The sequence below is a fragment of the Ovis canadensis genome, chromosome 3 (genome assembly GCF_042477335.2).
Source record: "Ovis canadensis isolate MfBH-ARS-UI-01 breed Bighorn chromosome 3, ARS-UI_OviCan_v2, whole genome shotgun sequence".
NCBI lineage: Eukaryota > Metazoa > Chordata > Mammalia > Artiodactyla > Bovidae > Ovis > Ovis canadensis.
In genome coordinates, this window is record NC_091247.1 from 13,399,769 (window position 1) to 13,425,210 (window position 25,442).

Here is a 25,442-nt window from a genome sequence, read left to right on the forward strand (position 1 = left end):
TCACTTTCTGCCATAAAGGTTGTATCATCTGTGTATCTGAGATTATTGATATTTCTCCCAGCAATCTTGATTCCAGCTTATGCTTCATCCAACCCGGCATTTTGCATGATGTACTCTGCATATAAGTTAAATAAGCTGGGTAACAATATACATCCTTAATGTATTCTATACTGCTACGTCTATTTATCACTACCTGATATTGTATTACATATACTGTTTGTGATCATCTGACTTATCACCCAAGCTACATGAATTACACAAAGGCAAGAATTTCTGTTCTACTGCTGTATTCCCAGCAGGGACACAGATTCTGTAGACAAGGAACTAAGGAACTTGAATCAAGGGGTCCAGCTGTGATGGTTTCTAAAGGAAAACCCTTCTTCTCTTCCTTCAGGTTTCATCAAAAGGCCCTTATGATGACATGGATTTGGGAAGGGAGGACCACATCAAGGGACCAAGAGGGTAACAAGCTTTCCCAGCACAGCTGCTAATAGTGCCCAAATAGAGGACAACAAAGACTTGCTGGGTTCTTGTACTTTGGGCTGTGGAACTGAAGCATGATAAATAACAAACCTTCTAATATCTAACTAGACCAAAATCAATGGAAAGACTCAATCAAACCAGCAGTGTCTCTGAGTTCATTCTCCTGGGACTTTCCTCGCGGCCAGAGGACCAGAAGCCACTCTTTATCCTCTTCCTCATCATATACCTGGTCACCATAACAGGGAACCTGCTCATCATCCTGGCCATCCGTTCTGACCCCCAACTGCACACCCCCATGTATTTCTTCTTGAGTTTCCTGTCTTTCATTGACATTTGCTTCTCAACAACCATTGTCCCCAGGATGCTGGTGAATTTCCTGTCAGAGAAGAAAACCATCTCCTATGCTGGATGTCTGACCCAGATGTATTTTACATATGCCTTGGGCAACACTGATAGTTATCTTCTATCAGCCATGGCCTATGACCGCTATGTGGCCATCTGTGACCCCTTCCACTATGTCACCATCATGAGCCGCCGCCCCTGTGTCCTGCTGGTGGCCTTCTCCTGCTCACTGCCTCACCTTCACTCACTCCTGCACATACTTCTGCTGAATCAGCTCACCTTCTGTGACTCCAATGTTGTCCACCACTTTTTCTGTGACATCAACCCTCTGCTGAAATTGTCCTGCTCCTCCATATTTGTCAATGATCTCACAATAAAGACAGAAGGGCTGGTGTTTTGGGTGACCCCCTTCCTATGCATTGTTTTCTCATATGTGCGAATCCTCATAGCAGTTCTCAGGATCCCCTCAGCTGCAGGGAAACGCAAAGCCTTCTCCACCTGTGGCTCCCACTTGACTGTGGTGATCCTGTTTTATGGAAGCATCTTTTATGTCTATTTACAGCCCTTGTGCAGCCACACTGTTCAGGACCGAGTGGCAACAATTGTCTACACAGTCCTGTCCTCCATGTTCAACCCTTTCATTTACAGTCTGAGAAACAAAGACATGAAGAGGGGCCTGGGGAAGCTGATGGGCAGGAGGAAATCCTAGCTGGAAGGAAGAAAACCTAGCCTTTTGGGGATATTTTCAAGGGTTTCTCTGAGGCTCCATATCCTGTCTACTGGTTCTTGATACACATAATAAACTCTTGTAGGTCAGTAGATATGACTCAAAGGGTCATGGATGTTGGGTTACACCCACTTCTTTACACATGCAACTACTAACCATGGAGACTTTATGATGATTCACGAATAGGCTCCAGGTCTACCAAAATCTTGGCTTCCAGTTTTCATATATCTGCAACTCTCCTTCTGCCTTCCTCTTCTCCAGGAAACTGCAATTTTTCATTGCTCCAAATGCTGTTGAAACCTTTGTTTTCCACGAAATTTCCTAGAACATACATCTGTTCGATAACTTTTGATTCTCTTAATATAATTTGAGTTTCAACGTAATTTCTGTAATGAACTAGCTTTTTTAAAATCGTTGCAGTAATTAAAGAGACGGTGACAATAGAGACTTAAAAAACTGAAATTTCCACCAAGCGAGGAGTGTGTCTATTGCAACAGTTATACAGAGATTGTGCCTCTTCCTTCTTCCATATTTTTGACAGCAGAATGTTCTAGGCTCTGTAGTGAACAAAAACCCAACTCTTATGCATGTTAACTATCATTATTGTGGTAATCATTCTGTAATAAAAAACATCTATCAAATCATAGTGTTGGACACCTTAAACAGTGTCATATGTCCATTATATCTCAATAAAGCTGGAATAAATAAATAACACTTGTCAAGAGGATAAATGAATAGAAAGACAGACACATGAATAGTAAGTGGAGGAGACAAAATCCAAAGTCAGGAGCTTCTGTCTCTACATTATTTATTCTTGATATGTAGACGAAAGTTTAAAAATAAATTCACCACAAAGGAAAAGGACCCATGGGTACTGCATGAGGCAGCAGCTTATTTTGAGCGTGGTAGCCAAATGTACCTTTTTTTTTTTTCCATACCTTCTTTCCTATAACTTTACTGTGGATAATGTTTACCAAAATACACAATATTTTCTGAATAAAATTCAAAAGTTAATTTTCTCTTCAATTTTCATGCCAAGGAGCAGTTTTTCCCTCATTTAGTAAAGGAAGAACCTGAGGCTTCAAAAGGCTAAGTAACTTTTTAAATGTAACAACTAACAGAAAAGGGCAGTATTCTAATAAATATCTATTTTCCTCAACACTAAACTTCAAACAGTGCTCTGAGACTAAAATTTGAAAACACATGCATTTTTATCCAACACCATTTGCTACGTATGACAATATCCTTTGCATGGCTCTGGGTTTTAAACATACATAAATGTTAACTGCATACCACATGGAAAAATGTCTAGTCCACATGCCAACCCAGATACTGGAAAGCACAGACACTGAAAGCACATAGATCTACCAGTGCATTCCCTGAAAGCGTTAACCTTCCAATATATTAACCTATGACCTGCCAGGATCTAGAATACACCTTGGTCCACATTTGAATGTTGATGTATGGCAAAACCAATACAATATTGTAAAGTAATTAGCCTCCAATTCAAACAAATAAATATTCACCCCAATGAGTAGTTGTCCATCCTTGATAAAGCATATCAGTTGGGGAAACTGAAACAGGCCCATGAAATAGTGCACTGAGGTTCAGAAGATCTGAGATTAGTCCCAACATCTGAACAGGAAATCTCAAAGGTCCCATGTCCCCTTGGAGTCAGCAGTGCTGGCTGTGATTACCATTCTGCTTTCTCTGCCTACAGAGATCCCAGGACAAACTCTCCAGAGAGGTCATCACACCTCAACTCCCTCAGCCTAACAAGCACCCCAGAGGCCAGCAGAGCAGACCTCAGACTCATGAGAAGCTGACTGGGCTTCCTCAATCAGGAGAGTCCTCCCACTTGAGTCAGAGCATCTCTGCCTTCTGAGATCTGGAGCTGGCAGAAGCAATAGTGAGCTAGGGACCAAGTGTTAGGAAAGAAGTGGGGGTTGAGGTCAGGGAAGGGAAACATGTTACCCCTTTGGAGTAGTATATCATATCCTCCTCTATCCCTGCTTGTCTCCTTGTCGATCAGTCCAGAAGTTCATGGAAGACTTATGAGGAAGCTGAACTTTGGCTGAGAAGCAGACTTGATCTGATTAACAGACGTGGTGCACATCATCTTCTGCAGTGGCTGGGAAGGAAACAAAAGCATCAGGATGTGTAGGTGAGCTTCAGAAGCTGGCCACTCCCTTGGCTACTCCAGCCCAGTTTGTACCTTACTCTTTTCCAATATTTCCAAATATTTCATGGTTTGAGAAGTCATAGGTCCAGGGAGGTAAAACTCCCTTCTGGAATTTGGTTTTAAGTCCATCCATTTGGACTTCTAGGCCATATATACCATTTGTTTTTATGGAAACAAAACCTCAGCAGTAGAAAGAGAAAAAAAAAAAAGATTGAAGTCTCAGCCTGATCCACTCACCCTCTGCTTTTAGAATATTCAAGTCAAAAACTTTCCTCCTCTTTTCTTGTCTTCAACCTGGGTGCTCCTCACTTCTCTGACCTACAGCAACCAATCCCATTAATTCACCAGATCTCCACTAATTTTTGTATTGCACATTCCCCAGGCAGCCCTTTCACAAATGACTCACTTTTGAATATTGATCTGTGTGTGATGTACTGCTTTACAGACATAGTGTCTCCCTTGTTATTCATAAAACATCAGGAACCAGCTTGTGAGCAGGTGATGCAGGATGAATCAAACCCCTCACTTTTTGTCTTCACCAGAGGACACTGTCCACTGCACGACACCAGCTCCACACACCAGACATGCCCCAGTCATACATGGCCAATTTTTTCCACCCGATTTGGCTAGTTAATCATGGATATTCTTATTTTCAAATTACACTACAACACAGAAAGATAGGCCACCTCTCTAGCAAATACAAGGATAAATTCTGAATATGGGAGAAGAAAGTGTGTCAGATAAGGAGGATAGAAGGGCAAACTGTGTAGGAAATTGTCAAAACAATTAAAATGGTGCCTATGTTGATTGTTATAGACAATTTACATATCAAACCTAGAGGAGGGGTGGCATAATACTGCAGAGCATAAACTTACAGTGAGCCAGCTTGGAGTTCAAATACTGATTGCTCTTCACATCCTTGAAAGTGAAAATGAAAGTCACTCAGTCATGTCTGACTCTTTGCAACCCCATGGACTGTACAGTCCATGGAATTCTCTAGGCCAGAATACTGGAGTGGGTAGACTTTCCCTTCTCCAGAGGATCTTCCCAATCCAGAGATTGAACCCAGGTCTCCCACATTGCAGGTGGATTCTTTACCAACTGAGCTATCAGGGGAGCCTTAATGTCCTTAGTGAACTTCAGCAAACCACTTCAACGCTGTAAGCCTCAGTCTCTTAAAATGCTTCATAATTCCTTAGGATTTAGTAGGTTAGTTAATATAAACTTGGTACATAATACTTACTCACAAATATTGGTCATTATTATTAACTTTAATTACCAATTAATCCAATTATTCAATGCATAAACAAATATTCCTTCCATTAAAAACTTGCAAAATCCTGAAATTAGTCAGACAATTTGGCAGTGAGAGATGTGATACTTTATGTACATAAATTAATTGATTTTGAGAACATCAAGAAATAGAAGATAAAGCAAGGCAACACAGGGACTGATGAGGATCAAGAGCTTCTCCTGCATGCTGACAATATGCTTGTCTCTCTTCTAAGTGTTTTCACGCGTTATTTCACTAAATCTTCATGAGAATGTGAATATTTGAGTCCAATGTTATACATGAAGTATTTTAAGTTTAAAGATGTTTGATAACTTAGAATAAGAGCAGTTAATTGTAAATGAAGCAACATATTAATTTAACAATGTTAAATAAATTAATATATAAGAGTTTAAGGGCTTCCCAGGTTTTGCTAGTGGTAAAGGATCTGCCTGTGAGTGCAGGAGGTGTAAGAGACGTGGATTTAATCCCTGGGAAGATCTCCCAGAGAAGGGAATAGCACCTCACTCCAATATTCTTGCCTGGAAAATTCCATGGGTAGAGGAGCCTGGCCGGCTGTAGTCCATGGGGCCTCAATGAGTTGGACATGACTGAACAACTGAGCACACACACGCGCATAAGGCTTTAAAATGCCTTAAAGTTCCAGTGCAATATGTCCATTTAAAATGTACTAGAGAATGCACTGCCTCTGAAAATTAGTTTAAACACTTTAATGATATAAGTATATTCATTGTAGGGATTTTTGTGGTAACCAAGAATTTATAAATAACCAATGTCTCAAAATGTTTGAAACTTCTGATGTAATATGTAATTCACATAGTATGGATGAATATGCTGGCTCTAAAAAATTTCTTTAAAGAACATTTGCTGATGTAAGATCTATCATTATAGAGTATTTTGTAGTAGCAAGAAAGAGAGGCAATTTTAATGTCCATTATTAGGTAACTGGGTATGACTGCAAAACACATACTTACATGTTTCTCAAAGATATCTTTGAATAAATATGTGAGAGAAGAAATTTTAAAACATGAATTGAATAGTTAACAACGGATGCCCTTCTGTACAAACGTGGTTTAGGACAGGGGATTAATGAAAGGAAAAACGATTTACAAAAGAGGGGAGACTTGCACAGACTGATGACGGCATGCCGTGATCTAAGGAGGGTGAACCTCTCATTCTGTGTCCAGACAAGGAAAGAAACAGTGTTGAACTGGGTTCAACATTCCTCTCAGATATTCCCCACTGATTATTTTGGCAAATGCTTATTTCTATTGAAGACATGCAAAGATAAAGTTTAATTTTATAACAACTGAATTTGCTTTGATAAAGAATGAGGGTCCTATGACTTCAGTATCTAAAATACTCCCCACCCCCAATGATCTCTTACATTATTAATACCCTATGTTTTAACAAATGTATCATTATTTGATATTATATTACATACACTGTTTGTAATAATCTGATCTATCAGCCAAGCTACATGAATTACATAAAGGCAAGAATTTCTGTTCTATTGCTGTATTCCCAGCAATAGGAACTTCCTAGATTTCCCAGACTAGGAACTAAGGAACTTGAATTAGAGGTTTCTAAAGGAAAACTCTTCTTCTGTTCCTCCTGGTTTCAACATAAGACACTTATGATAACATGGATTTGGGAACAGAGGACCACATCAAAGACCACGAGGGTAACAAGCTTTCCCAGCACAGCTGCCAATAGCGACCAAACAGAGGAAACAAAGACTTGCTGGGTCCTTGTGATTTGGGCTATGGAACTGGAGCATGATAAATAACAAACCTTCTTGTATCTAACTAGACCCAAGTCAATGGAAAGGCTCAACCAAACCAGCAGTGTTTCTGAGTTCATCCTCTTGGGACTCTCCTCCCGGCCTGAGGACCAGAAGCCACTCTTCATCCTCTTCCTCATCATATACCTGGTCACCATAACAGGGAACCTGCTCATCATCCTGGCCATCCGCTCTGACCCCCAACTGCACACCCCCATGTATGTCTTCTTGAGTGTCCTGTCTTTCACTGACATTTGGTATACAACAACCATTGTCCCCAGGATGCTAGTGAACTTCTTGTCAGAGAAGAAGACCATCTCCTATGCTGGGTGTCTGACCCAGATGTATTTCATATATGCTCTGGGCAACACTGATAATTGCCTTCTGGCAGCCATGGCCTATGACCGCTATGTGGCCATCTGTGATCCCTTCCACTATGTCACCACCATGAGCCACCACCGCTGTGTCCTGCTAGTGGCCATCTCTTGCTCATTGCCTCACCTCCACTCACTCCTACACATACTTCTGCTGAATCAGCTCACCTTCTGTGACTCCAATGTTGTCCACCACTTCCTCTGTGACATCAACCCTCTGCTGAAATTGTCCTGCTCCTCCATATTTGTCAATGATCTCACAATAAAGACAGAAGGGCTGGTGTTTTGGGTGACACCCTTCCTATGCATTGTTTTCTCATATGTGCGAATCCTCATAGCAGTTCTCAGGATCCCCTCAACTGCTGGGAAATGCAAAGCCTTCTCCACCTGTGGCTCCCACTTTACTGTGGTGATTCTGTTTTATGGAAGCATCTTTTATGTCTATTTACAGCCTTGTCCAGCTACACTGTTCAGGACCGAGTGGCAACAATTGTCTACACAGTTCTGTCCTCCATGCTCAACCCTTTCATTTACAGTCTGAGAAACAAAGACATGAAGAGGGGCCTGGGGAAGCTGATGGGCAGGAGGAAATCCTAGCCTTTTGGGGATATGTTCATGGGTTTCTCTGAGGCTCTAGATGCTGTTTCTGCTAGTTCCTGATACACATAATAAACTCTTGTTGGTCAGTAGAAATGACTCACATGTGTCACGGATGTTGGATTGTGTCCATTTCTTTACACATGCAACTATTAACCATGGAGACTTTATGATGATTCAGGAATAGGCTCCAGGTCTACCAAAGTCTTGGCTTCCAGTTTTCATGTATGAGCATCTCTCTTCCTGTCTTCCTCTTCTCCAGGAAACCACATCATTTTCATTGCTCCAAATGCTAGAAACCTTTGTTTCCCACAAAATTTCCTAGAACTTAACATATATCTGTTCAATAACTTTTGATTCCCTTAATATAATTTGCCTCTCATTGTAGTTTCTGTAATAAACTAGCTTTCTGAAAGTCATTGCAATTATTCAGAGAAGGAGAAGCAGAGAGAGAGTGACAGGATTGAGACTCTTAAGAAACTGAAACTTCCACCAAGCGAGGAGTGTGTCTAGTGCAACAGTTATCCAGGGATTGTGCCTCTTCCTTCTTCCATATTTTTGACAGCACAACGTTCTAGGCTCTGTAGTGAACAAAAGCCCAGCTCTTAGCCCCGCTTAGCCAGGTGACCTAGTAGTTCAGCACACAACTGCCCTGATTATCAGGCCAGTATGCATGAGGCTGAGTTTCTTCTGGGTCTCTACCCTGGTCATCTGGTGCCTCAAATATGCCTCAAGGCACGGGTCTTGTTCCCTCTCTTAGCTTTAGTTCCCCTTAGAGATTCCCGTATTGCCACCATCATAATCATCCAGATCTGTCTGCTTCCCAGAGAAAGTACATACATTAATTCTATGTACTTAGAATTAATGACTCCAAGGAGAGTATAAAAACTCATATGTGAACATTAAAGGCAGATATAACTAGGAACTTCTGGAACCATTCAGAGACATACTGAGTGCTCTGAGAAGTAGAGTCATCTAGGCAAGGACTTTATACTGTTCACGTCTGTTTCTTCCTTTATTCTCTATTATTACTCAGTGATTTTATACTTTATTTTATATCTGAGTATTTTATCATTTATTACTCTTCTATGTTCTTCCTGGAGCTATTATTCAATAGGTCTCACGTAGGCCTGTGAATCTTCCTTTAAGGAGCACCCCATAGAAAAGACTAACCTAGTCTTTATGTGAGAAGCTGCATGATTGAAAATTCCCAACCACTCCCTATGTCCCATTATTTGTATTTCTGGACTCATGCCTTCAGTAATGCTATATCAAGTGTATAATCTACATGTATACAGATATTCACTGATTGCATTTTTCATAATAGAAAAAATTAGAAAAATTAAAAATTATCTAAATGCCCATCAATAGAGAAATAGATAAATAGTGGTTCAATTTTTCCATAGAGAGAAATAATCTGTAATAGGTATACATAAGGAGGTATATCTCTAGGACTGACCTGAAAAGCCATTACGAATATAAACGAAAATGTCTATGAGTAAACCTGTTAGGGTTTAAAAAAAAAAAAGTATTTATATCTGTGTGTGTGTGGGGGGGGTGGGTGGGTATATTTTTGTGTATCTGGTGAGATTATATGCCCAGTAAGAAAACATACACCCTTGCACACACACACACACACACACACACACACACAGACACATAACACACACACCGTTATACAAAAGACTAGAAGGAAACAATGTGTGCTTTCAAGTCTGCACATATTTTTAACATCAGAATTTTTAAACAGGGACATATTTTTTTAATAAATAAACACCAATTGTTAAGAGTAGTGTAAAATCTATTGCTCTGTTGTTTGTCATCATTGAGTCTTGTTTTGTTTAAATAGCAATAATATCGCATCATGATAGGGAAGAGCTGCTATAAAAGAGGTCGGATCACCAATGGGACCCTCCGTTGAATATCCTAATTCTCATTTTGATGAGCTAGATAAGGAGGAAACACTTAATGCATGAAACAATCACACTTCTATACAACATAGGGTTTTTGCTATCAACACTTTGGGTTTGGAAGAGAAAATCCTGATCTTTACATTTTTCTCCAAGACTGGGCATGGCCATGGAGCTATGGCTATGTCCCTCGAGTCAGTCTGAGTGAGGTCCAAGAATTTTCATTTCTAACAAGCCCTCAGGTGATGCCACATACTGATTAATAAAAATACTTTGAGAATCACTAGTCTGGTAGATATCAAGACCCACTCTAGACCTATTGTAATGCAGGCTATTTGGATATTGATGAAAGACTAGGCAAACAAGACAGCTGCTATAAAACAGAGAGCCCAGAAACACACACACCCTGCCCCTGTTGGTATACACTTGACACGAATGAGGCGTATTTTTTTCTGGAATGCAGCTTAAGACAGTCGGAAAATCACATGCAAAAGTGAAACTGGATTCTTACCACATACCATATGCAAAAATTTACTCCTGATGAATTACAAACTTACATATGAAAACCAAAACCTAAAAATGTTTAGAAAGTAATATAGGAGAATATCTTTTTCTCCTTAAGATAGAAAAATATTTCTTTAATAAGAAACAGAAAGTAAGCACTAACCATAAAAGAAAATTGTAGATTAGACTGTGTCAATGTCAAAGACATCATAGCAGAAAAAGACAAATAACAAAATAGTAAAAGGTATTTGAAATTCATAAAACCAATTAAAACATCCAGATTAAGAGTACATAAAGATCCCTAGAAATCAGTAAGAAAAACAGGCAAAGCTGGGGGCTGAGGGAGATGAGGGTCTAGGGAAAAAAATTAAATAAACATGTCACAAAAGAGAAGAAAATCTAAATGACCAATAATCATATGAAAATATGATGTGCTACATTAATAATCAGAGAAATTCAAATTAAATCACAACAGGAAGCCATTGCACACCAACAGATAACAAAAATTAGAATTCTGAGGATAAATGTGAAAAGTTTAAGAAAATATGAAGCAATATAAAATTATGCTGTTAGTAGCAATATAAATTGGTACAGTCACTTTAGGAAACAATCTGCTATCATCTATATAGTTCAAGTAAAGATACAGCAAAGTGATTAGGTTTATTTTAACAAGACTGTGCTGTACATTTGAAAATTGTTATGACAGTAGATTTTAAAAGTTGTCACTACAAAACTCAAAACTATGGATATGTTAACCAACTTTATTGTGGTCATCATTTTGCAATAAATACATCTGTCAAATCACTGTGTTGTACACATTAAACAATGTTCTGTGTCCATTATTTCTCAATAAACTGTAAATAAATAGTATTTGTCAAGAGATTAAATTAATAGAAAGAAAGACAGACATCTGAATAGTAATTAGAAGATGGAGAACCCAAACCCAGGACTTTCTGTCTCTATAGCATTTACTCTTAATATGTAGATAAAATTTTTAAATTAAACTCACAGGTAAGGGAAAAGACACACATGTGTTGTATGAGGCACTGGCTTATCCTGAGGGCAGTAGCAGAATGTACTTTTTTTTCCCTATATCCTTTCTGTGAATGATATTCACCAAAATACACAAGTATTCTCTGTATAAAATCCAAAAGGAAATTTTCTCTCTGATTTCAGTGCCAAGAAGAGTTATATCTTCATTTAGCAGAGGAAGGACTTGAGGTTCATAGAGGCTAAGTAACTTCTCAAAAGCAACTACTAAAAGGCAAGATCAGCATTCTAACAAGTATCTATTTTCCTCATTGCTGAACCCCAAAGCTCTGAGACTAAATTCTGAAAACACATGCATTATTTGATCCAAAGTTCCTTTGCTATATGACAATAACCATTGCCTGACCCTGTGATTTAAGCATATATAAACTTACATTAGCCTAATCCCACATACAAAAATGTCTAATCCATGTGTCTCCCCAGACACTAGAAAGCACATTTATACCATTGAACTACCCCTCACTGAATATCCTAAAAATTGCAACCTCTTCATTTTGACTTGTCTTCCCCAGATCTAGAATACCCCTTGGTTGGCATTCAAATCCCCCCAAATTAAAGTTTTCACCTACATAAATATCTGTCCATCCCTCATAACTCATAGTTGGGAAAACAGAAGCATGCCCTTGAGATGTCACAGAGAGATTAAGAAGATCAAAGATCAGTCCCAACATCTAAACAGGAAGCCTCAGGGGACCTCTGTCCCTTTGGAGACAAACCCCCTAGAGAGGTCATCACACCACAACATCCTTAGCCTAATAAGCATCTCAGAGGCCACAGAGCAGACCTCAGACTCGTGAGAAGCTGGCTGTGCTGCCACAATCAAGGGAGCCCTCCCACTTGAGTCAGAGCATCTCTGCCTTCTGAGATCTGGAGCTGGGAGAGCAGCAGCAAGCAAGGGACCAGGCGTTAAGAAAGAAGGGTGGGGGTTGAGGTCAGGGAAGGAAAGCGTGTTACCCCTTTGGAGTAGCATATCAGCTCCTCCTGCATCCCTTCTTGTCTCCTTGTCAATCAGCCCTGAATTTCATGGGAGACACATGAGGAAGCTGAGGTTTGATTGAGAAGCAGACACGACTTGATGAACGGACATGGTGTGCACTAGCTTCTGGAGAGGCTGAGAAAGAAGGAAAAGCATCTGGACATAGAGGTGAGCTTCAGAAGCCGGCCACCCACTTGGCTACTCCAGCCCACTTTGGCACCTTACTTTTTTTTCTCCCAGATACTTTCAAATATCTCATAGATTGAGACATCATGAGGTCCAAGGAGAACGTCCATGTGGCATTTGGTCTTTAGTTCAACCAGTTTGATCTCTAACCGATTTATACCATTTGTTTTATTGGAAGTAAAACCCCACCAATAGCAGAGAAAGAAAAGAAAACCCATCATATTCACAGCCTGATCCACTCACCCTGTGCTGTTAGAACTATTCTTCCTGATTCTCGGATCCAAAATATTCCTCCTTTTTTCTAGTCATCAACCTGTGTGTTCTTCACATCTGTGACCTGCAGCACCGAATCCCATTAATTCACTAACTCTCCACTAATTTTTGTATTCCACATTCCCCAGGCAATCCTTCCATAAATACCTCATCTTTGAATATTGATCAGTGTGTGATACACTGCTTTACAGACGTAGTATCTCAGTTGCTATTCATTAAACATCAAGAATGAGTTTGTGAACAGGTGATGGAGGACAAATCAAACTCCCACAATTCAACTTTAGTCCAGGGCACTGTCCACTCCAGGACCCCAGCTCCACTCACTAGACACACAGCGGTCACACATAGCCAAATTTTTCCACGTGATTTTGGCCAGTTTATCATGGAGAGTCAAAATCTCAACTTCCTCCATCTCTACTTCACAGAAAGACAGGCTACCTCTTTTGCAACTCCAAGGATGGATTCTGGTCATGGAGGAAGAAACATTGTCAGTTAAGGGACATAGAAGGGTAATTCATGTAGGAAACTGTCAAAATGAGGAAAACAGTGTTAGTGCCTGATTGTGATAGACAAGAAATATACCAAAACTGGAGGAGAGGTACGTAATGCTTAAGAGCATAAGCTTGGTGTTCGATACCTGATTGCTATTCAACTCCTTAGTAACCATGAGAAAACTGCTTCACCTCTGTAAACCTTAGTTTCCTGAAACAATGCATGCTTCACAATTTCTTATCATGGGATTTAGTCAAATGCTTACCATAGGATTCATAGGGAATATGTATTTGTATTTGTAAACACTGGTTGTTTTTGCTTTAACTACTGATACACTCAAATCACTAGATGCATGGACAAATATTCCTTCCATAAAATCTTGCAAAATGATATCATGCCATGAGGTAAGGAGGATTAGCTTCCCATTCTGTGCCCAAACAAGGAAAATAGAACAATGTTGACCTAGCTTCACCATTCTTCTTAGACTTGCCCTGTTGGTTGTCCCAGCAAACCCTAACCAGTTTCCCAGACATGCAAAGTTAAATCCAATAGGATAACAACTGAATGTGCTTTAGAAGGAATGATGGTTCTGTGACTTCTGTGCTTCACCATCCACACCCTCCAGCCATCTCTCTTGTCTTATAATACCCTATTTTGTTAACAAAACTTCTCTTCACCTGATATAATGTTACAGATTCTGTTTGCTCATGATCTAGCTCCCAAAATACAACATAAACTACACAAAGCAAATATTAGTTTTTTGCTATGTTCCCATTAGGGAAATAGAGTTTTTCCCAGAACAGGAACTAAGCAACTTGAATCAAAGAAGACCACTCTGATGGATTCTATGGGAAAACTTTTCTTCTGTCCCTACAGCTTGCAATATAAGGTCCTTATGATGCTCACGGATTTGGGAAGCTAAGACCACATCATGGACCATGAGGATGACAAGCTTTCCCTGCACACCTGCTGTGAAAGTGAAAATGTTAGTGGCACTATGGACTATAGCCTGCCTGGATTTTCTGTCCATGGAATTCATCAGGCAAGAATACTGGAGTGGGTAGCCATTCCCTTCTCCAGGGAATCTTCCCAACCCAGTGATTGACCCAGGTCCCCTGCATTGCAGACAGATTCTTTGGGAAAGTATAGTTGCTAATGGTAATGAAAAAGAGGAAATAAAGACTTGTTGGGTTCTCCTGATTTGAACAATGGAATTGGAGCATGTGAAATAACAAAACAGCTTGCATATAACTTAGACCCAAGTCAATGGAAAGACTCAACCAAACAAGTAGTGTCTCTGAATTCATCCTCCTGGGACTCTCCTCACGGCCTGAGGACCAGAAGCCACTCTTCATCCTCTTCCTCATCATATATCTGGTCACCATAACAGGGAACCTGCTCATCATCCTGGCCATCCACTCTGACCCCCAACTGCACACCCCCATGTATTTCTTTTTGAGTTTCCTGTCTTTCACTGACATTTGCTTCACAACAACCATTGTCCCCAGGATGCTGGTGAACTTTCTGTCACATAACACCATCTCCTATGCTGGGTGCCTTACCCAGATGTATTTTATATATGCCTTGGGCAACACTGACAGTTGGCTTCTAGTAGTCATGGCCTTTGACAGCTATGTGGCCATCTGTGACCCCTTCCACTATGTCACCATCATGAGTCACCGCCGCTGTGTCTTGCTGGTGGCTTTCTCCTGCTCATTGCCTCACTTCCACTCCCTCCTACACACACTTCTACTGAATCACCTCACTTTCTGTGACTCCAATACTGTCCATCATTTTCTCTGTGACCTCAGCCCTCTGATGAAATTATCCTGCTCCTCCACATTTGTCAATGAAATTGTGTTGATGACAGAAGCATCTGCCTTCTTGGTGACTCCTTTTCTATGTATTGCTTTTTCTTACGTACGAATCCTCCTCACGGTTCTCAAAATTCCCTCAGCTTCTGGGAAACACAAAGCCTTCTCCACCTGTGGGTCTCACCTCACTGTGGTAACACTCTTTTATGGAAGCATCTTCTATGTCTATTTACAGCCTGTGTCCACCTACACTGTCAGGGACCACGTGGCAACAATTGTCTACACAGTTCTGTCCTCCATGCTCAATCCTTTTATCTACAGCTTAAGAAACAAAGACCTGAAACAGGGTCTGAGGAAGCTGTTGGGCAGGAGGAAACCTCAGGCAGCACCCTCTTGATGAACACACAAGGGAATCTTCCCCATGTGAGTCTGGTTTCTACTGGGTCTTGGTGAGCAAGCAAGCTCTTGGAGGTTAACATTTTTAACCCATGTGAGAATAGGCATTGTGGTCAATTACATCCATTGATGAAGACCTATTATTTGACTTTGCTTCTGCTTAAATCATGATGTTCTTCGTCACTGTTTCTCCTTTTTCCTATGAAGACTCATCACATTGCATCTTCCAGATGAGATGCTTTAAACCAATCTTTTTTCCCACAGATATTTCCTGAACAAATTTCTCATTTCAAGATTTATCCTCCAAAATCCTTCACATTTCAGTATATTGCTAAAAATAATTACTTAATTTGTAGCTGTTGGATGCCTTTGCAAACATTTGAAAGGGGAGACGAAAGGAGAGGAGGAGGAGAAAGAGTACATTTTAGCTAACTTTCACTTTGAATATTTTTATAATTCCTCATTTTTCTCATTCAAAAATATTTTCTTGTTTAAAACAAGTTTTTTCACTTTTTCTCCTCTTAGTTTTTCTATTCCTCCCTTATTATATTGCTATGACTTTATTTCTTTTCAATTTCATCATTTTTAACCAAACAACTAGAAATTGCTAATGACCAGAAAGAATAAGAATCAAGAAATTATCCGTTCCACAGGGGGAATGCTGAAACCTTTCCTCCCTCAATCTATCACTAAAGTATGTTGTTTTTTTTAACAGCATCATCTTTGAGGATTTTATTTTTTTAATATAAATTTATTTATTTTAATTGGAGGTTAATTACATCAATACAATATTGTAAAGTATGTTTTAAAATATATAATTTAATACTTATTCTAGAAACTTCAAGTCTTAAGAATCTCACAGAAATATTTCCATAACCGTTAAGTATAGAGATTTTATTTGAGTGAATCTTAGTTTTTGATATAAAAATAGGCCAAAACATAAAATCTTATTGATAGGAAATAAATCAATTATGATTAATTGCATTATTGTTTTAATGTATAAGGGCTGTAGTAGATGCAGAATGGGAGACATTTGTGTTTCAAAAAATACTGTGCATCCATAAAAAGACAGGAGTATGATCTTCAAAGCAGAAAACTTTTCCACCCCATCATAATAAAAATAGTGCAAACTCCAAGTAGCAGACAGATTATATAGTGACTTATTTGGTAATTGTTGTTGTTCAGTTGCTAAGTCATGTTCGACTCTGCCGCCTCATGACCTGCAGCATGTCAGGCTTCCCTGTCCTTCACTGTCTTCTGGTGTTTGCTCAAACTCATGTCCACTGAGTAGGTGATTCCATCCAATCTTCTCTTCCTCTGTCGCCCCCTTCTCCTCCTGCCCTCCATCTTTCCCAACATCAGTTTTTTCCAGTGAGTCAGGTCTTTGCATCAGGTGGCCAAAGTATTGGAGCTTCAGCTTCAGTATCAGTCCTTCCAATGATTAGTCAGGGTTGATTTCCTTTAGGATGGACTGGTTTGATCTCCTTGCTGTCCAAGGGACTCTCAAGAGTCCTCTCCAGTACTACAGTTGAAAAGCATCAATTCGTTAGCAGAAAGGGACGAAAGAAGCCACTCCGGAGAGCCTCATCTTGCTGCATGCGTATAGAGGGCGGTAGGGTTGAACCAGAGGTGATTATCCAGAGAAGCCCAGTTTGGGTTAGAACAGGTAGTAATCAGAAAAAGTGGAAGAACTAAGGCAGTTGAAGAGAGAACACCTAATGAAAAATAAAGGCAGGAATGGGATTCAATATTCCTTTCATAAGATACTACCTCAAAGCAAGAGTTTAGTGTTCTCAACTGTTTATCTTATGTGTAGTGCTGAGTCATGGCCAATACAAGAGATGTTCCAGAATTCATTTTTCCATGAGAGGAAGAATTGGACCAAACCCACACTAAAACATTTTTCTGAGACCTTTTATTTTGTTGTTGTTTGGTCGCTAAATCATGTCCGACTCTGAGATCCCACGGCCTGCAGCATGCCAGGCTTCTCTGTTCTTCACTATTTCCTGGAGTTTGCTCAAATTCATGTCCATTGAGACATTTTATATACAATTTATGTACAATTTAGGAAGACGATATCAATGAGTTCCTTAAAGACCTGCCTAAACTATAGTAATTTGGGCTTATCACTTTAGTCACATATTATTACGTTTGCTGTTGCACTGGGAGGATGCCTGCCTTTGAACCTCTGTGACATAATGTGACTGTCAGATAGTAACTGCTACGTTATGTTTCTGTAGCCAGAATAACACCCTGGTTAAAGCAAGTACTTGATTATGAGAGAGACTGGAAGGAATTTAAAATGTTAAAAATGGAACTGCTAAATGATCCAGCAATTTCACTTCTGGGTATTTACCTGAATAAAACAAAAACACTAATCCAAAAAAAAAAAATGCACCCTGATGTTCACTGAAGCATTATTTACAATAAAGAAGGTATGAAAGCTAACTAAGTGCTCATCAGTAGATGGATAGATTAAACAAAGATGTGGTGTGCATGAAACAGAGCAGGATGCTACTGTTGGGTGGTGCCCACCCCAACGACCGCCATGTCCTCTGCCTGCCTTTTGTCTGCGGTAAAGTTTAATCAAAGAATGAGTTTAATCAGAGAGGAACTGCAGAAACAAAGGAAAGCAGTCAAAGGAGACCAAATAATAATAACGTGGTCATTAAGCATGAACTAAAGTCAAGGACCTTTAGTTCTTTCTCAAGAGCTGTAGATAATATTCTGAGCCATATCCTGTGAGCTGTCTTACAGATACTAGGATACCAGGTGGAGAAGTTAACTGCTTGATGACCAGACAGCACCCAGGACCTAAGGGGCCACAATTCTGAGAACTGGCTGAAAAGAAATGGGAACATATGGACCCTGAAACTGAAGATTATTAACTGTACCTGAAACAACCAAGATGATGCTGGTCAGATCAATGATGACCTGTTTGAAAATGACTATGCTGTTTCCATACATAGCTCGACCCCACTCCCACCCTGCCGCCACTCTGTCTGTAAAAGCTCTCACCCCCTGCTTGTTGGGGGCGGGGTGGAAGTCAGCCTTTGGACAGATGTCAGCCACCCTCCCCTCCAGTGGCCGGCAGCTGAAATAAAGCCAACTTTCCTTTCCACCAACCTGGTCTGTCTGTTGACTTTTGAGAGGTGAGCAGCCAAACCCCACATACCTTTCAGTAGCATGCATATAAAATGGAATGTTACTAAGCCATAAAAATGAAATCTTGCCATTTGCAACAAGATGGATGAACTTGAGGATATTATACTAAGCGAAATAAATCACACAAAGAAAGAAAAATACCATATGATATCACTTTGATATGGAATCTAAAAAAAAAAAAAAACAAAATGAAAACAGATTCATAAATACAGAGAACAAATGGGTGATAGCCAGAGGGGATTTGGAGGGGAGGGGGAAAGTGGAAGGGGATTAAGAGATACAAGCTTCCAGCTATAAATCAATAAGCTGCAGAGATGCACCATACATCATAAGAAGTCTGGTCAATAATAATGTAATAACTCTGTGTGAGGACAGATGATGACTGATTCACAGATATAGAGAACAAACTAGTGGCCACCAGTGGTGAGAGGGAAGAAGGGAGGGGTAATAGAGGTTTAGGGATTTTTTTAAGGGTTATTATGGAATTATATGAAATCATGTAAGTGAAACTTCAAAATTGTAAAGGCACTATGTAATTTAAAGAATCTTTCATTGAATAAAAACAAGTATCTAAATAAAACAATTTCCCCTTAAAAAAATAAAACAGAGAAAGACAAGTACTGTCTGATAATACTTATATGTAGACTACTGAAAAACAAACTACTAAAAAAAAGACACAGATTCATGGATACATGGAACAAACTATAGGTTAGCAGTAGGGAAGAGGGGAGGGAAGAGGCAAGATGGGGTAGAGAATTAAGAGTTATCAATCACTATGCATAAAATAAGTAACCTACAAGGACATATTGCTCAGCACATGGAGTATACCCAATATTTTATAGTAACTATAAATGGAATATGACTTTAAAAATTATGAATCACTGTGTTGGATACCCAAATTTATATAATATTGTACATCAGTTCAGTTCAGTTCAGTTCAGTCACTCAGTCGTGTCCCACTCTTTGCAACCCCATGAATCGCAGCACACCAGGCCTCCCTGTCCATCACCATCTCCCAGAGTTCACTCAGACTCATGTTCATCGAGTCTGTGATGCCATCCAGCCAACTCATCCTCTGTCGTCCCCTTCTCCTCCTGCCCCCAATCCTTCTTAGCATCAGAGTCTTTTCCAATGAGTCAACTCTTCAACTATACCTCAATTTGAAAAAAAAATTTTTTTTTTAATTTCTGAGTGAGCAGATATAAAAGTTCTCACCAAAACAAGTTAATAAGTTGAAACAACATAAATATATGTATGTGTTAACTAACATTACTGTAGTGATCATTCTTCAATAAATACATGCTCTGTGTGAGGCAGTGGTACTCTGAGGGTGGTAGCAGAATGTGTTTTATTTCCTATGATATTGTTGTAGATATTATTCACCATGCTATGCTAAGTCACTTCAGTCATGTCCGACTCTGTGCGACCCCATAGATGGCAGCCCATCAGGCTCCCCCGTCCCTGGGATTCTCCAGGCAAGAACACTGAAGTGGGTTGCCATTTCCTTCTCCAATGCATGAAAGTGAAAAGCGAAAGTGAAGTCATTCAGTCGTATCCGACTCTTAGCGACCCCATGGACTGCAGCCTACCCGGCTCCGCTGTCCATAGGATTTTCCAGGCAAGAGTACTGGAGTGGGGTGCCATTGCCTTCTCTGATTATTCACCATAATATACAATATTCTCAGTATAGAACTCAAAAGGAAATTTCATTTCTTGTTTTGGTGCCGGAATTGTTACACTAATTTTTCAGATGAAGAGCCTGAAGCTCATAGAGGCTAAGAAGCTTATTAAAAGCAACTACTAAGTGACAAGGCCAACATTCTAGTAAATATCTCCTTTCCCCAACACTTAACCTCAAAACACTACTCTTAGTCTAAACTATGAATTACATACATTTTTTCCAAAGCTCCTTTGCTAAATGTGACAGTAACTTTTGCTGCAACCTGCCCTTTAAATATACATTAATGTTAACCTAATCTCACCTAGTAAAATATTTACTCCACATGCAGACAGACAGTGGAAAGCGTGTACACACCATTGATCTACCCCCATGGAATCCCCTGGAAACTGCAGCCTTTTCACATTGACTTATGACCTCCCAAAACCTAGAATACACCTTGGTCCACATCTGAGTCTCCAAAAATAAAAGTATTCACCCACATAATTATTTGTCCACTCTTGATAACCCACAGTAAAGGAAACTGAAGCATGCCCTTGAGATGTCACAGTGAGGTTTGGAAGCTCTGAGATTAGTCCTAACATCTAAACTGGAAGCCTCAGGGTTCCCCTGTCCCCTTGGAGTCAGTCGTGCTGACAGTGATTCCCATTCTGCTTTCTCTGTCTGCTCTCTACTCCCTCTCTAGGGACAAATTCCCCTGAGAGGTCATCACACCTCAACTCCCTAACAAGTGCCCCAGAGGCCAGTAGAGCAGACCTCAGACTCATGAGAAGCTGGCTGGGCTTCCTCAATCAGGAGAGTCCTCCCACTTGAGTCAGAGCATCTCTGCCTTCTGAGATCTGGAGCTGGGAGAGTGGCAGTGAGCCCAGGACCAGGTGTTAGGAAAGAAGTGGGTGTTGAGGTCAGGGAAGGGAAATGTGTTATCCCTTTGGAGTAGTAGATCAGCTGCTCCTCCATCCCAGCTTCTCTTGTCGATCAGCCCAGAAGTTCATGGGAGACACATGAGGAACCTGAGCTTTGGCTGAGAAGCAGACTTGACCTGATGAACAGATGTGGTGCAGATCAGCTTCTGGAGGGCCTGGGAAGGGAAGAAAAGCATCTGGACATGGAGGTGAGTTTCAGGAAACTGGCCACCCACTTGGCTACTCCAATCCAGTTTGGTACCTTACTCTTTCCTCCAAGATACTTTCAAATAACTCATGGATTGAGAAGTCATAAGGTCCAGGTAAAATTTCCATATGCCATTTGGTTTTAAATCCATCCAGTTGGACTTCTAGGCTATCTATACCACATTTTTAAAAATGTTGGCTGCACTGGGTCTTCACTGCAGCATGTGGACTCCTAACTGTAGGGTATGAATTCTTAATTTTGTCATGTGGGATCTAGTTCCCTGACCAGTGATCAAACCCAAGCCCCCGTGTTGGCAGCATGGAGTCTTAGCCACTGGACCACCAGAGAAGTCCCCTATACCACATGTTTTAATGGAAGCAGAGCCCACAAGTAGAACAGAGACAAAACTGTGGAATCCCCAGCCTCATTCACTCACCCTGTGCTTTTAGAATGTTCTTCCTGATTCTCAGATCCAAAACCTTCCTCCTTTTTTCTAGTCATCAGCCTGAGTGTTCCTCAGATCTACAACCTGGAGTACTCAACCCCATTCATTCACCAGTTCAGTTAGTTCAGTTCAGTCGCTCAGTCGTGTCTGACTCTGCAACCCCATGGACTGCAGCACACCAGGCCTCCCTATCCATCACCAACTCCCAGAGTTAACCCAAACTCATGTCTATCGTGTCGGTGATGCCATTCAACCAAATCTCCACTAATTGTTGTATTGAACATTCCCCAAGCAGCCCTTTCACAAATGACTCATTTTTTTAACATTGGTTTGTGTGTGATAAACTGCTTTACAGACAAAAAGAAGGTATCTCCCTTGTTATTCACAAAACATCAGGAACCAGCTTGTGAGCAGGTGATGCAGGACAAAACAAACCCCTACTTTTTGTCTTCAACCCAGGGCAGTGTCCACCACAGGGCCACAGCTCCACATACCAGACATATCCCAGTCATGCATGGCCAATTATTTCTGCCTGATTATGGCCAGTTAATCATGGATATTCATATTTTCAAATTCTACCATCTCTACAACATAGAAAGATAACTCACCTCTCTTGCAAGTGAGTATGGGAGAAGAAGCATTGTCAGTTAAGGGGAATAAAAGGGTAATTCATGTAGGAAATTATCAAAATGAGAAAACAGAACCTTGCCTGATTGCAATAGAAAATTAATATACCAAAACTAGAAGAGATTTAGCACAATGCCTGGGAGCATACGCTTAGAGTGAGTCTGAAATCAGAGTGGGGTTCAAATCCTGATGGCTATTTACTGCCTTTAGTGACCTTGGGCAAATTGGTTCATCTCCATAAAACTCAGGCACCTGGTGACGACACACGTCTCCCAATTCTTTGTTGTGGGGTTTAGTGAGATGTTTAGCATAAGCATGATATTGAAAAAACTTTCGATAAATATTGATTAATAACAATATTGACTTCATTTGCTCTCTTAGTCACTCAGCCGTGTTGACTCTGCACACTTTGGACTATAGCCCCCCAAGTTGCTCTGTCCATGGAATTTTTCAGGCAAGAGTGCTGGAGGGGGTTGCCATTTACTTCTCCAGGGGATCTTCCAAACTACAGATCAAACCTGCGTCTCCTGTGTCTCCTGCATTGCAGGAGGATTCATTACCCACTGAGCTATCAGGACGTATTCAGGTTTTTACAAGATTTTATGGAAGAAATATTTGTTATGCATTGAGCTTTAAGTAATAATTATTCACTCAAAGCTAAATGCCTAAACAAATATTTCTTCCATAAAATCTTGTAAAAACCTGAAATTAGCCTGACAATTTGACAGTGAGGGATAATGTAAGTGTGTATTGTATAGATTTTTACAGTAACCAAAAATATATAACCAACGTCTCAAAATACTTAAAAATCCCTATGGAATATGTCTATTCACAAGGCATGGGTGGACATGCTGACTCTAAAAAATTTTATTTCAAGCACTTTGCTAGTGTAAGATCTCTCATTACCTAGTTTTTTGCAGTACCAAGAAACAGGCTTTTTCAATATCCACTATTGGACAACTGGATATGATTGAAAAAATGTATATAAACATACTTCTCATATATTTTTTGAATAAACATATGAAAGAGGAATTTTTTAAACATGAATTGAATAATCAACAAAGGATGCCCATCCTGTACACATGAGATTTAGGACAGGGGAATTAAAGAAAGGAAAAATTATATACAACATCCCATGAACTAAGAAGGATGAACCTCTCATTCTCTGCCAAGAGGAGGAAAAAATACTGTTGAACTACATTTACCATTCTCCCTAGATTTGCCCTGTTGATTATTTTCACAAATATCCAAAACAGTGCAAAAAAAAAAACCTTTAGAATTATGCAACAACAGAATTTGCTTTAATAAAATATGAGGGCTCTCTAACTTCCCTGTCTAAAATACCTCCACCTCCGCTCCCCAGTCAGCTCCATTCTCTTATGTTGCTCTGTTTGCTTAACAAAATTTATCCATACCTGATCCTATGTTATGTATTTGTTTGTTGATGATCTATCTCCCAAAGTACAACATAAACTACACAAAGGCAAAGATTTCTCAGTTTTATTGCTATGTTCCCAGTAAGGAAATAGGACTTTTCCCAGAATAGGAACTAAGGAACTTGAATCAGAGAGGGCTACCTCTGGGAATTTCTAAAGGAAAACTCTTCTTCTGTCTCTCCAGCTTGCAATACAAGGCCCTTATGATGCCCATGAATTTGGGAAGGGGAGACCACATCAATGACCATAAGCTGGACAAGCTTTCCCAGGACAGCTACTAACAGTGACCAAATAGAGGAAACAAAGACTTGCTGGGTTATCATGATTTGGGCTGTGGAATTGGAACACGACAAATAACAAACCTTCTTGTATAAACTAGACACAAGTCAATGGAAAGACTCAACCAAACCAGCAGAGTCTCTGAATTCATCCTCCTGGGACTCTCCTCACGGCCTGAGGACCAGAAGCCACTCTTCATCCTCTTCCTCATCTTATACCTGGTCACCATAACAGGGAACCTGCTCATCATCCTGGCCATCCACTCTGACTCCCAGCTCCAAACCCCCATGTATTTCTTCTTGAGTTTCCTGTCTTTCACTGACATTTGCTTCACAACAACCATTGTCCCCAGGATGCTGGTGAACTTTCTGTCACATAAGACCATCTCCTATGCTGGGTGTCTGACCCAGATGTATTTTATCTATGCCTTGGGCAACACTGACAGTTGGCTTCTAGTAGTCATGGCCTTTGACCGCTATGTGGCCATCTGTGACCCCTTCCATTATGTCACCATCATGAGCCATCACCGCTGTGTCCTGCTGGTGGCCTTCTCCTGCTCATTGCCTCATTTCCACTCACTCCTACATACACTTCTGCTGAATCAGGTCACTTTCTGTGACTCTAATATTATCCACCACTTCCTCTGTGACTTCAGCCCTCTGGTGAAATTATCCTGCTCCTCCACATTTGTCAATGAAATTGTGATGATGATAGAAGGATCTGTTTTTTTGGTGACTCCCTTTCTATGCATTGCTTTTTCTTATATACGAATCCTCCTTGCGGTTCTCAAAATTCCCTCAGCTGCTGGGAAACGGAAAGCCTTCTCCACGTGTGGGTCTCACCTCACTGTGGTAACACTCTTTTATGGAAGCATCTTCTATGTCTATTTACAGCCTGTGTCCACCTATACCGTCAGGGACCACATGGCAACAATTGTCTACACAGTTTTAACTTCCACCCTCAATCCCTTTATCTACAGCCTGAGAAACAAAGACCTGAAGCAGGGCCTGAGAAAGCTGATGGTTGGAAGGAAACCATAGGGAGCACCCTCTTGAGAAACACACGTGTGGATTCTGCTCCGCTTGAATCTGGTTTCTGCTGATTCTTGGTAAACAAGCAAGTTCTTGGAGGTTAGCTTTTTTAACCCATGTGAGATGAGGCATTATGGGTAATTACATCCAATGATGATGATCCTTCAGTTGGCTCTGCCTCTGCTTAATCAAGATACTTTCCCTCTCTATTTCTCCTCTCTCCTATGAAAAGTCATCACACTGAATCTTCCAAATGAGATGCTTTAAACTAATCCTTTTTCCCACGGATAC

The 25,442-nt window shown here is 40.3% G+C and overlaps 3 protein-coding genes and 1 pseudogene across 3 annotated transcripts; all 4 read left to right on the plus strand.

Annotated features, from left to right (window-relative positions):
* Nucleotides 1-589: 589 nt before the first annotated feature.
* Nucleotides 590-1,534, plus strand: LOC138438054 (olfactory receptor 1L8-like). The gene has a single exon (XM_069586296.1). The coding sequence runs from the start codon at nt 602-604 to the stop codon at nt 1,532-1,534; it is 933 nt and encodes a 310-aa protein (XP_069442397.1). The 5' UTR covers nt 590-601.
* A 5,301-nt stretch (nt 1,535-6,835) lies between these two features.
* LOC138438055 (olfactory receptor 1L8-like) lies at nt 6,836-7,779 on the plus strand (annotated as a pseudogene).
* A 6,657-nt stretch (nt 7,780-14,436) lies between these two features.
* On the plus strand, nt 14,437-15,381 carry LOC138438056 (olfactory receptor 1L8-like). The gene has a single exon (XM_069586297.1). It carries the CDS (start codon nt 14,437-14,439, stop codon nt 15,379-15,381), a length of 945 nt encoding a protein of 314 aa, XP_069442398.1.
* An 8,840-nt stretch (nt 15,382-24,221) lies between these two features.
* LOC138438057 (olfactory receptor 1L8-like) lies at nt 24,222-25,160 on the plus strand. The gene has a single exon (XM_069586298.1). It carries the CDS (start codon nt 24,231-24,233, stop codon nt 25,158-25,160), a length of 930 nt encoding a protein of 309 aa, XP_069442399.1. The 5' UTR covers nt 24,222-24,230.
* The last annotated feature ends 282 nt before the right edge of the window (nt 25,161-25,442 follow it).

What these genes read in the sequence shown, in the direction of transcription:
- LOC138438054 (XM_069586296.1), top strand. Translation starts at nt 602, where the DNA reads ATGGAAAGACTCAATCAAACCAGCAGTGTCTCTGAGTTCATTCTCCTG.
- LOC138438056 (XM_069586297.1), top strand. Translation starts at nt 14,437, where the DNA reads ATGGAAAGACTCAACCAAACAAGTAGTGTCTCTGAATTCATCCTCCTG.
- LOC138438057 (XM_069586298.1), top strand. Translation starts at nt 24,231, where the DNA reads ATGGAAAGACTCAACCAAACCAGCAGAGTCTCTGAATTCATCCTCCTG.